The sequence below is a fragment of the Vespa crabro genome, chromosome 1, assembly GCF_910589235.1.
Source record: "Vespa crabro chromosome 1, iyVesCrab1.2, whole genome shotgun sequence".
Lineage (NCBI taxonomy): Eukaryota > Metazoa > Arthropoda > Insecta > Hymenoptera > Vespidae > Vespa > Vespa crabro.
In genome coordinates, this window is record NC_060955.1 from 7,645,844 (window position 1) to 7,659,485 (window position 13,642).

Genomic DNA, 13,642 nt, shown 5'->3' on the forward strand with positions numbered 1-13,642 from the left:
GTTCTATGTGATTTCTCACTTACAAAATTAAATTATCAGTGGCGAAAGATAACGATCTTAAGCGTATCTATGATACAAGTGTATAATATCAAATGTGGACGCAGGTGTTTTTTATAGTAACTATATATATATGTGTCAAGCTGAATCATTGTCAGCCAATGAGAAAATAGAATGGACCATTGTTCTCTTCGAATTAAATATTTGCTATTTAAAAGATAATTGTTTTATGAAGAGAATTAAAATTGGTGTCGGATGATTTCCCATGATATAATAAAAAATAGAAAGTCGTGCTCTATATGAGTATTCTGAAATGATAAGTTTCATTTCTGTTTTTTCTGTAGGAAATAAAATTCATGAACTTTATTACTTTTATGATCAACAATTTAATTTTTTTCTTAATTTGCATAACTGTAAATAACTAATCTATGTTATTACATTCGTCGGTAAGTACCTTTAAATTCATATGATAAAATAGAACGAAATATTTAATTTCTCTTTATACAAAAAATTGTCATTAATGATTATATTTAAACTTTTTGTTATAGAGCAAAATAATTTATTAATAATTTACTTATTCAAAATAAACAATATGGATGTAGAAATTTTATCAAATTACTTGGATACATACCATGGACGGGATAAAATTTTAAGAACTTTGTCATATATAGCAAAATTAACTACAGTGGCTACTACATCTAAAATAACGGAAGCAAAATTGAAAACATTTAGTAGTAAAATGAGCGAATGTAGAGTGATTTTACGTTTATTAGATGACTTACCAATATTTTATTATGCAAGAAAATATGGATGGGGAAAACAGGTATATGTTATATAATGTAATAATAAAAGAGTAAGTTCATTTCTATTCATATTTAAACTTATTATCAAACTTATTACATAATTTATATGATGCTTAGTTAGCATAAATAGCAATTTTATAATGTTTTTTAGAGACATTTAAATTTAATATATGATCTAATAGGAATCTGACTGGTTTATTAGAAGTATAGAACTGATACAAATCGCCGTGGATATGATCTTTAGTCCTATAGAACATATCTGTTGGGCTGGAGAGAATCAAATTGTCTCGCTTAATTCTGCAAAATGGGATAATATTACTATATGGCTTTGGGTAGTGTCTCTCTATCTTTCTTTAACAAAGTAAGATTTTATTTAAAATTGTATATATATATATAATTTAAAAAAACATTTGTGTTAAGACTTATAGCAAACATATTTTTGGAATGAGAGATTTTTGTTTCCCATTTATTTATAATTCTATTATTTATCACATTATATCATTTATTTTCAGGTCATTGAGAAAAATAAGTCAATTGAAGTTAAACAAATTACAAGGAAATGAAATGTGTGCAAACTCGAAGTAAGTATATTTTTTACAAGTTATACAATTTTGTAAATATAGTTATTCTTTAAATGTTGAAAATAATAAATATTTCAACAGTGAAACAGACAAAAGAATTAACCATGTTATTCAAGAAGAATTAATAACATCCCTATGCTTGATATTGGACATAATTTATGCAGTCAGTTATCTTCCAAGTGGAGTACTTTGGGGTGGATTTTTAAAAACATGGCATATTGGGGCACTCGGTACTATATCCTCTTGCATTTCTCTTTACCGAGCATTGCATAAAAAAATAATACAAAAAAAAAAGTTATAATTATCAAAACATTGAAATATCATATCACATGATTAATTGATTAATGAATAAGTAATATCATCTCTATTTTGTAAATTTGTATAAAGATGTATAATAAATTGTGCTATAATGAAATTTAGATATGAAAACGTATTTTTAATAAACTATATAATAAACTAGTATATGTTTTATCATCTTATCTTCTATGCTGAATCATATTTTTATTTATAACATTTCAATAGCACTTGATAACAACAAAGAAACAACGGGCTTATTAAAGAACACTTTATTTAGTTCAATAAATCAGATTCAATACAGAGCACCTGTTGAACAAGGTTACAATACGAAAAGCTAAAGCGTCATAAATTACTAATATTGTCTATAGCTTCTTCATAGTCGAGATAAAGGTATCGAATTTGTTTTCATTGCAATATTTACTGCTGTGTAAATGTTTGTGTCTGTGATACAGTTATCCTGTTGCTATATAATGTTCTAAATTATATTCATATTAACTCTTATTATTAATAAAAATAAATAATAGGAGGCACTTTTTCATGAAAATTAAAATAATTCAATAACTATAGTTCAATCCTTTAAAAGTTTGATTAAATTCTTTAAAAGTTTTAGGAAAGCTTGACATTATGCATACCAATAACAGTCTTTTTCAATTAACACTAAATCACCCTGTGTATTGCATGGTATCAATGATTTAAAAATAATTTATTTCTCTCTCATGTTGGAATAAAATCTAAGGAGATTATATTAAAAGGCACGACATATTAAAAGTTTGTAAAGGAGACATTTCAGATAAAAGAGTATCTTTAAAATTTGTGTCAACCTCTAATTCTCTAATTGTTAATGATAGCTCGATACTTTGTGCAAGTATAGACTCATTACTTTACTTTCTGTTCTAGCAAATGACTTATGGACTAAAATAATCCTAACATTAAGTCTTTTGGAAGCCTGATCAAAGCATACACATGTATATGCATCTTAAATACGTTACATTATATGTTAAAACAATTTTCACGTGAATTTTGTTTTACATAACAACCACGTTTATCACTCCTTCATCATCTTTAACATATTGTAACATAATACATAGTATTTTTATCTGTTCAAGTTTTTGGAATATTTGTGACTTTTGTATATTACTCTATAAAAGAATTTTTTTATATAGTATATTTTATATAGTAGAATTTCTTCCTGAACAGTCTTATATTCTTTCAACATTAGTTTCTATTGCATTCATTTTTTCCATGAATATTCTACCATTAACAATGCGTTACTGTTTTAGGCGCGATTAGTTATTGGTGAAATGGACAAGTTATTAGAGATGCTTAATTTTTATTAGAATGCCATTATTACATTAGAAATTTGTAGTATGCATCAAAGGCACCAACGTAATTTCAAATTAAAAACTGTTACATTGAAATTATTTTATAGGTAATAAAAATATATCGAATAAAAACAATATAATAGACTTTTTTCTTTTCTCTTTTTTTTTCTTTTTTTTTTTTTTTTTTTTTTTTTTTTTGTTAAATAAAGCAAACAAGTATTTTTAGCAATAATATCAGATTATATATCATTAATATCGTTCGATAGAGGATAAAGGATATTGATATGAATGAAATTAGGAAAGATAAGAAATATTATTTCAAGGTTTTTACTAATTAAAGAGAACAAAAAGAACAACAAATTATGAAAAAGAAAGAAAGAAAAATAACAGCATAAGATTATCTGCAAAAATATGACTTTTAATTAATTCAACAAAATTATATCAAAACATGAGAAACGCGGGTAAAGGATATACGGCGATATTTCATCGAAAGAAAATATATGTAACGCAATATAGTAACAAAAAATAAAAACAAAATCAATTCACTATAATGCGTACCAGAATCGTAGACCGTGTACTTCTCCATTTCGTCAACAGTTAAACAGTCCCAGCGGATAAAGACTTATAAAAAGCTTACCGCTTCCCAACTAACAATATAAATTATTAACTACAGTGGGCACGAATCGGTATTCTTTTTCTACACTATATAATATAAAGTAAAACTAACGGTGGGTATTATTGCTAGGCAACTGTTCGAATTGGAAGAACGGCCTGCGTACTGGATGATAATACTTTCTTGAAAATCGATTCACCAATATACTATATATCAAGTAGACCATACAAAAAAAGTAACAAATACAATTGTTAATTCGCCCGATCAAAAAAGGACTAAATGTATAGTCTCGTTAAAGTAATAATTAACAATTAAGCGTAAATCTTCTGCCAAGAAGTAGTTATTATCATGACGACAGGAGTATCGCGAAGAAATTCTAAGCTTCAACTAAGCTTATCCATAATCACTATACATTTTAACGACTTTCACTTTGTCGTGTAAAAAAAAACAATATTAACACCATAAAGCCATCATTCAGTTTATATGAAAATTTAACGAAAAGGCAAATACCTTACGTATAATCTCAGTGCATTCTGGCGAATTATTGACACGATTACTTTTCTCGTAGTAAAATAATTAACAAGAGCACCAGACCCTAAGTAAACATATTAAATAAAAGTAATGCTTGTCCCGAATGTAGCGGGAAACCACATTCACAAATGATAACAACTGAATCGTTGTAATTTTGCGGACAAGCTGGAATTTCCGATATATCGTCCTTTTTATCATCGGTCCAGCTGCCCACAGCTTTTTATAATAAAAACTAACATTATACCTTGTCAATAAGTCAACCAGTGCAACGTCCGTATCAAAACAAATAGTCAAAAGAGAACTGAACGTGGCTGCACGGGGAATACACTTTCATAATTCCTTCAAATACCAAAATTGGAAGTGCGGGAACTAGAATTAATACCCATATTAGGTGATAATTCGATCACCTGACTTTTCTTAGAATTACGCGTTAAAGGCTTATGGTATCGCATTGATTCCATAGAGTGTTGCCATAGCCAGCATCTACGGCAAAAATACCTGAAACATATCTGAAACCAGCATAAAATTACATTACGAATGTTTTTTATTCAATCGATAAAAATGTAATAAAAATTTTGAAATTACTTCTTCCCGGCAAAAATAAGTTCCTTGTTGGACGAAACACCCAGAACACATAGAATCTTCAAGATAAGGATCAACTTGTACCTAACATATAAGAATATAATATTGTAATTATTAATTATAGTTTCTTTTATTTATTATTATATTCTTTACTATTATATACCTTTTTTGTAAATTTAGCAGTTTTTATTTCAATAAAAGCAGCTGATACTGCTTTTTTGTACGAACTCTTCGTACTAAATGTAACGCGACCTGATCCTATTGGATACTTGTATTTATCAGTGTCAATACCTGAAGGTAAAACAATTATCATCATTATATAATTATATACAATATTTTAATAATCGCTTGTTGAGTTTTACAACAATTTAAAAGTACCTGTATAAATAACGCCATGAAACAGATCATTCATAATTTTCGCTAAACCTTCAGCAGTTAGCATGCCATGCAACGCACCAACAAAAACTGTTTTGTGCGGGTCAAGCTTTTGTGATGGTAATTTAACGTAATTACTGTCGTTAAGACTCCACGGAATGACTTGAACCTATATTTAAACGAAATATATTAATTTACATTTATATAAATAAAAATGTTGTAGAAAATTATTCTTACGTAACATACTTCTTTTCCTTTCATACGTTTTGAAGAAATTCTATAATACCAACTTCCGCCGTTGGTAACATCATACGTACAACAGGCCAACAAAGATCGCACCTAATATTCATATTTGTAATTAATTTTTATCATTATATATAAATGTAAAGCACTTTATAATATATAAATTATATATATATATATATATATATATATATATATATATATATATATTTTATATATATATATATATATATATATATATTATACCTGCTTTTCAGTATCAAAAATAATATACGCGTAGCCTTTCGGCTGTGTAGTAGATTGTTCTTTTTTTGGCCATTCGACGCGAATCAGACCAAATTGTTTGAATGTTGCTATCAAAAGAGATTCCGTAATATCCCATGGAAGGCCACCAAGAAATACTTTTGAAGAATATCCTGTTGGTTTTTGAGTACGTTGAGGCAATACACCGCTCCAAGTACAAGTTGGATCACAGAGCGCTAGAAAATCATACGATAGCTCGAAATATATATATAATAAGTATATTATATAGATTATTCATTTACCAGCTGCATTTCGATGGAACTTTGCCGCTCGATCCAAAGATATTTGTGCATCAGGGATATTAAAATGAGGAGAATTTAACATCATATGCGGATTCCCTGTTGAGCAACAACCCTTTTCATGATTTAAAAGTGAATTCAATAAGGTACTAGATGGCGGTGAACCGCAATGGTGAGTCCGATTTTGACCATGTGTTTGATGATGATGCAACGATGATAAATTCTGATGAGACGGTGATAAATATTTTTTTATCGCCATACGTTGCAAGGCCGCTGTCCTATTGTTTCCATACAGATCTGTTTCCGGTGACATTAATGATCTTAATGATTGAGGATAACATCTGTGAGACGACGTATTTAATGACAGACAGTTCTGTAAAAAAGATATATTATTGTATTTTTTCAAATTTTTATAAAGCCATAATACGTAAGAATCATTTCATTTATTGACGATTACCATTATATTAGACAAGGAACCATCCATACTATTACAACCACTCGTCTCCGAATCTGCTGGTGAATTAGATCGTGATACATTGCATCCTGCTGTGTGAGGATATTCTAAAGTAGGACTACCGCAACTACTGAAATCGAATATATGTACGATCGAACGTTACTAATATACTTTTGTTTAGATTATTTTTTGATTACGATCATTTGTCTTTTCAACACCTGCATTACCTGTATGGTGGTGAGCCTCGAATAGCTCTGCCATATGGTGAATGAACAGGTGACGAAGGAGAACCTACATGTTGAAGCGACGAACGACTTGCTGCCGATGATCCTGAATACAAGCTGTTAGCAGTTTGTGGAAACGTGTATGGATTAGAGTATAGACTTCCAGGGGTACTTGGACTTCCAGAAGTAGTAATCGAATTTGGTGAACCAGGGACATCAACCGTAGTCGAGTTAGAATAAAATCCGTAGTTGTCATCGCACTATTGTTTTTAGATAAAATAATAACATTTTTCAATGTATCTGTTTGATATATTAATTAAATTCGATTAGATCCTATCGATCGAATAAATATTATATCTACGTAACACAATCCTTGGAGTATATCCAAAACAGTGTAGCAAATTATCACGAGGGAATCGACTTCCTAGGAATACAGCAAGTTCACGGAAGCCATCGAGGTAGGACAAGAAAGGCCATGATAGAATCGTTTGGCTCAAGTCTACAAGTACTTGGCTCTACTGAAATCGAGGTCGCTTCGACACATCGCTTCTATGTAATTTACTTTACTCTTCGCTTTATAAACCGAGACTAATGCACGCATTTTGACATTTCAAGAACCTCATCTATATACGTGTATATATATATATATACATTAACTATTAACACACTAATGTATCCAAGAAGCGAAGAGAAAAAGATTTATTTCGATATTTCTACTTTTTATGAAAATTATAAAATAAAAAAGAATTAATGCAAAATTGGATATTATATATGCTTGTTTGAAAGATAAAATATTAATAATGACAATAACAAATATATATATATATATATATATATATATATATATATATATATATATATATATATATATATATATATATAAAAGAACTGAGTAAAAAATGAATGGCAGTTTATATCGATGATCGATGTGGTGGCTTGCCGTTTGAATTGGGAAAAATTAGTCAGTCTGGATAGAATAAGGGGTAGTTGGAGTTACTCCAATGGGGATGATCATTGTTCCGGTTATTGCATTGGCAGCAACCAGACGTCTCAAGCACAATACTGCCTATTTCACGTTTGGCGTTTTTATCGCAATCCTACGTGTAATATTTACAGGCTGCCAAAATTGTTATAGGCTCTCTACATATACTAGCGACCCTTACCCATTATTATTACGTCTTTGAATTCTCCGATATTTCATGGAACTTCATGAATGATAAAAAATCATTGTCGGATAAATATTTATAAAAGTCGATTTTTTTCAATTAAATTTAAATATGTAATTACTTCATCAATTAATTCTATTTAATTTTAATTTTATATGTTTTCGAAGCAAAGTTATCTTATGTAAGTATCAAATATATTTTAATGTTTAAATTTTTAAATCGTACAAACTATTTTGTGAATACAATTAGAGCTTATCTAATTATTCATACAAGCTTTATCGTATTAATTTTTCCAGATCCACCTACTTTGCCTATGACTCGTAGTTAAATGATTCTACGATATGTAATCGTACTTTCAAATGAGTCTAACGATCGTAATACTTTTACGTACACACGCAGTAACCATAGATTCCGTGGAAATAAGCAATTCTTCTTGAGATATAATTAAGTCTTAATACATTTTATTTGTATTTTGCGACGTTTATGTTTACCAAATTAATTTCAAATTTATAATAACCAACCGAGCGAAGAAGCTTTATGATCAAAACAAGGTTAGTAGATTATCTACGAATCTACTAGGAAACTTTTGTACGCGTGACGAATTTCAACGACGTTATAAAATCTTTACAAATGTACATTTAATATTGATTTACCTGATAACGTTGATGAGAGGACGTCTGATTGCGATGTTGTCCATGATGTTGATAATTACGATAATTGGGTGAATCGACTACAGATTGATTGCCCATTAATGATCCTCGAGGTAAACTCAGTCCGAATAAATCTGAAATACTCATATCCCCTGTGCGAAGAAAACCAAAAGAAACGCGTTTCAAAAATTCGAAGAGAAGACAGAATCGCAAGTTAGTGATAAAAAGAAAAGTCGGAACAATTATGGCTTTTGGCAACTTAATTATTATAATCCAAATATAAAATAGTTTATTTTAATATAAAAAAAGAAAAAAAAAAAGAAAGAAAAAAAAATACGAAGTCAATTCGTTGATTACATCGTTGTTACTTCTTTCTCCAGCTTGATATAACAACAATTTATATAAATTAAATTTGATCTGACCTAAGTTTTAATCTTAACGTCTTTGAAGAAAAAAAGGGAAAAAATGATCTAATCAAATATCTTCATATATGTTAGCTCACCTTCGATGTTAGGACTTTTGGTAGATTGTGAGTAAGAGGTATCATGTGAATAATTCGGATACAAGCTCGACGTCGTCGGCAAGTCTAGCAATAAATTGTTGATCGATTGTAGCTGATGCAATTGCTCGCGTTCTCGTTCGCGTTGTTGATCTCGTGGCTGGTGTTGTTGCGTCTTTTCACGATGCTGCTGCGCCTGTAGAAGTTGTTCCCGTTCTCTCTGCTGCAACTGCAATTGCTGCATTTCTTGGTCGTGCTGCGTATGCAGTTGCAGACCCTGCGTCGTCTCATTACGTTCCGAACCTTCCCACGTGTTCGTTTCATCTTCATCGTATGACAAAGACAACTGCGAAAAAAAAAAATATAAAAAAAAAGTACATAAAAAATAACAAGAGAAAATTTTTCGTTCGAACAAAAACGATCGTTGATATACGGATTCATTCGTGAAAATACGTATATACATGTGTACGTAGTATATACATATGTACTCGATGAGGGGGGGGGAACAAAACATCGTCACACTATTGTATTTTTTTTTATTCGTATAGATAAAAATTTTGAATAACATCCACTCCTATAAGAAGAAACCGCGAAAAAAACAAGTATTTTGGATACAGTAGGAAAGCTTACGTACCCAAGAATTTTTCGACCTCATCCCTGTGAACGACAACAACCGAATATGCTCCACAAGCTTTCGATAGACAACAACGAAAACAGGACGTCAAGGACGTTACTTCCAACTAGCGTTCGTGGAATTCGGAAAAAAAATTCTCTCGAGTCGGGAGATAGCGAGCGAATCTATTCAACGTCTTGAGAGACAAACTCTAAACTTCCTGGAATTCTGCCCTTTCAAGTTCAAAGTTATGAGACGGTTTAACAGAAAACTTCTGCGAAATTTTGTTTTCTCAATAATTATCATTGTTAACGCGCTAGGTTCTACTGATTTTATATATATATATATATATATATATATATATATAAACACACACATACATACATACTAATGCGTAGTTTCTAATATCAGTTCCTTGTACGTTACAATAGTGTAGTAAAAAAACAACTTTATCCATGAAGTACGCATAAACAAAGACGAATACAATGTTATTTCTTCTAAAGGAATAGAAATATTCGATTTTAACATACTGACATCAAAGAAAATTAAATTGTACTGGGAATTATTGTTTTTGCATATTATAGCTATCTTATACAGAAATCAAACACCTGTCATAAGCAGCGCATAATTCGCTGATTCGTCGAAATATATATATGCATCTCCCGACATCTCGTACTTGATAATCAAACGAACGATCGTAAAAGTATCTAAATAATAAGGTAAACAGTTACTTTAAGTCGTAATATTTTGATATGGTAAGAACTAAGGAAGCTATGTGAGACAAAGTACTCAAAACAATGTTTATAAATGTAAAGTTTAGGTAAAGAAAGAATAGAAGTCCTTTACAAAGTAGGCACAAGTCAAAGAGAGAAAACTTTGGGTTTCTTTGTTTTTTCATTTTTTTTCTTATCTCGATCTTATATCAAAGCTAGTATTTAGATACGTTGAACTCGTTAATAGATTCAACGAAAAGAATATCATTTGATTTTCTATAATTATCAATTAAGTTAAAAATTAAGGATTACCATAGTATAATTACGTCGACTTAAAGGTGATTTTATATTAGCACGAAATTAATATCATTTCAATAGCATATACGTGATTCGTTCGTTCTTTCGACGCTATGATTGGTCAACGAGTAATGCTTTTTTATAATTGGTCAAAAAAATCAAAGTAGCTGTACGAGATATCAGTAAGGGAATAACGCAAAAAAAAAACAAATGAAATATGAATCTTTTTTATCGTAAAAAAATATAAAATTAATATAAACGAACATACATATTTAGCGATTGGTCGATTAAAGTACACACTTATGTAAGATCGAATTATTAATAGAAAGATTTGTATAGATAAATAAAATGTTCGAATAAATCTTATTAAATCATTTTCTTCGTCAAGTCTAACGTGTGCTAATTAAATAATGTCGATTACCCTAAAATCGTAGATTTATTGACGGATAGAAAAAAGATGGATAGATAAAAGAAAAGAAGGTCGCAATTGCGTGGAGATAGTGACGTAACGAAGGAGGAAGTAAAATACGGGTCGTATCGGTTATCCTAGGATTACAGAAAAGAAGATTTCTATTTATTCTTTTTTCGCTCTTACGTTTATAATATGCTAAGTCGTTCGTATTCTCATTGTTAGCAAATATAATAAAAGCATGAATAAAATTTAAAATTTAATCGATGAGGTCGCGACGGCGTAGATCGAGTAGAGTTCTCCTTAATAGATATGATAGACTTTTTGTCGAAAATATAACGTAAGAATATCTTCTAACGTAAAAAGAAAATAGATGAAACAAAAGGAGAAAAGAAAGAGAAAGAGAAGAAGAAAAGTCAGAGGGCGCAACGATGGAGACGACGTGACGCGATAAAGGTGAGATTCGTCCATCAATCCGCGGGCCACGCAACGTGTTTTGCACGTGGTCATTTCAGAAGAGAGAAAAAGAAATATATGTATGTGTATATATTTATATATATATATACACATACACATTCGTATAAACGATTCACTCCGTTTGTTTATTATCTTTGGGGACATATCTTTTATGTTTAATGTTTGTTTCAAATCGATTGACAATCGTTCATATTATTAAAAAGAAGACGACAAATATTAAGCGTAATTATTCCTGTAAGACATACGTAATAAAGAAAAATGAAATGCCATTTCGTACAATTCTCGAAAACAAATGTAACATTTCGATTGGAAGGATATTATATGTACTTACTGGTTGCACCAACGTAGGCATGTCCAGATCGTCCGTTTCTCACACTCTTCTTCGTTCTCCAAAGGACTACGTGTACGTCGATTAGATTGGTGAACTATCGATAAGTTCGGCGTTTGGGAAAGCCTACCTCTTCGTTTTCGGTCAAATCACACCGTCTATCGAAACGCGAGTTATCGTATGAGCTTTTTTAATTTCATTGAAAAAAACAGAAAAGAAAACAAAAAAGAAATACGAAAAAAGAGAGAGGGATGGAAAGAGAGAGAGAGAGAGAGAGAGAGAGAGAGAGAGAGAGAGAGAGAGAGAGAGAGAGAGAGAGAGAACGATATACAGCTGTAGAAAAAAAGAGAAAGAGAGAGAGATAGAGAAAAGAGAAAACCAAAGATATAGAAGTCGATTATGTCGACCGTAAGATTTTCCCAAAGGGGTTGTAGTCAAAGGAAAGAGAGAGAGAAAAAGATAAAAAAAGAGGAGATAGACCTTGTATATGTTTTCAACGTGCGTTTTTTTCTTCCATTTGTAATATTTAATCTTCTTTTGTGAAGAGGATCTATATCCTTCGGTTTTTTTCAGTTGTCACACGAATACAACGGACTGAGACACTGGAATACGAAGAGAGAAATTAATAGCGACGTAACGATATCGAAGGCGGAACACTAGTTCCTCTTCACGTTACGCCGCTTCGCGAACTGAATTGCGGATATCCCCCTTCTACCTCACCCCACCCTTTCCCCACCATCTCCACCGCCCGAATCATCCCCATCACTGACTTACTCCTCCTCTCAGCAAATCGGAAAACCCTCTGAATTTCATCGACGCAAATCGTAACGTACCCCTATCCATGTGGTGGGTGTAGATTTGAATCTAAGAAATCAGCACTTCAGATCGGTATTGACCATTCGGTCGTTACATTTTCATCTTCGTTGAATCTTCTTCGACTAACAATCGATACTTTTACCGTATACTTTCGCGACCTATTCACAATTCTCACGAAATTATATTAAATGCAAGATTTTTTTACTAATTACGTAAATATGTCAATACTTTTGATTGATATGCATATGTAACTTAACCAGCTAATTAATTTCACTTATGAAAATATTATATATATTATAAATGAATAATTATGAAAAATAATAAATAAATAGACTAATTTTTAAGTTATTTCTATAAATAAATGAAAAGTGAACTTGTACAATTTACAATTGTTAAAGAAAATAAGAAACTGATTATTAGATGATTATATCTATGTATATTTTTTTATTTTTTTTATTGAAATTTCTCTTTTCCAGTTGTTTTAAGAGATATCTTTTGCTTTAAGAGATATCTTTTTGTTTGTAATATTATTGTTGAAAGGAAGACTATGTACACAAATCTTACATTTTTTAGACTTATTTTGCTTATGTTTTAGATTTATATTGTTCTAAACATTTTTACAGTTAAGAACTTCAATACGTTCTATTGTTAAAAAATCATAAATGTTATTGGAAAAAATGGTTTTCAACAAATAAATCAGTTGCTTCTCTCGCAAGCAATTTTCGAAAATATTTTGAAACGCAATAACATTTTTCGATTACAGCGATCCAAGTGACTACGTCGTTAACTACGTAATTTAACCACCTTCATTGCGCTTCAAATGTAAATATCAAGACAAGATAACTCAATTGTGTAATCTTGTAACGATTATACAATAAGATAGATACAAATAGTTACACGTATAAATCACATTTTCATCTCTAAAAATCAGGCAAGATTAGGAATATATATTTACTACAATTATAATAGAAATACTGTATCAAATTGATTCTGCGATTAGATTGTATTAGATTAATCAATATTTAAAATGTACCAATCAACGTGTGCTCTATATACGTCAAGGTCTTTGATTGGATGTTATAAAACCGCTCTATTTGACCTGATTTCTAT

The 13,642-nt window shown here is 30.4% G+C and overlaps 2 protein-coding genes across 5 annotated transcripts; one reads left to right on the forward strand and one right to left on the reverse strand.

Moving 5' to 3' along the window:
- The first annotated feature begins 27 nt into the window (after positions 1–27).
- On the forward strand, positions 28–1,800 carry LOC124432659 (peroxisomal membrane protein 11C). The gene is made up of 5 exons (XM_046981710.1): positions 28–443; positions 546–820; positions 983–1,161; positions 1,313–1,381; positions 1,463–1,800. The coding sequence occupies exons 2-5, from the start codon at positions 590–592 to the stop codon at positions 1,680–1,682; spliced, it is 699 nt and encodes a 232-aa protein (XP_046837666.1). The 5' UTR covers positions 28–443; positions 546–589; the 3' UTR covers positions 1,683–1,800.
- A 1,597-nt stretch (positions 1,801–3,397) lies between these two features.
- On the reverse strand, positions 3,398–12,416 carry LOC124423742 (cytoplasmic polyadenylation element-binding protein 1). Of its 4 annotated transcripts, none has more exons than XM_046961875.1 (13): positions 12,197–12,416; positions 11,720–11,874; positions 8,883–9,225; positions 8,384–8,532; positions 6,568–6,824; positions 6,344–6,467; positions 5,890–6,259; positions 5,591–5,823; positions 5,339–5,440; positions 5,105–5,270; positions 4,890–5,017; positions 4,730–4,810; positions 3,398–4,653 (listed from the first exon to the last, which is right to left on the reverse strand). In XM_046961875.1, exons 2-13 carry the CDS (start codon positions 11,738–11,740, stop codon positions 4,486–4,488), a joined length of 2,142 nt encoding a protein of 713 aa, XP_046817831.1. In that variant the 5' UTR covers positions 11,741–11,874; positions 12,197–12,416; the 3' UTR covers positions 3,398–4,485. The 4 variants fall into 4 exon arrangements, with proteins under 4 accessions (XP_046817831.1, XP_046817842.1, XP_046817812.1 ...); XM_046961886.1 differs by having other exon boundaries at positions 5,348–5,440; positions 6,344–6,470; positions 12,197–12,415; XM_046961856.1 differs by having other exon boundaries at positions 6,344–6,470; positions 12,197–12,415.
- Positions 12,417–13,642: the final 1,226 nt, after the last annotated feature.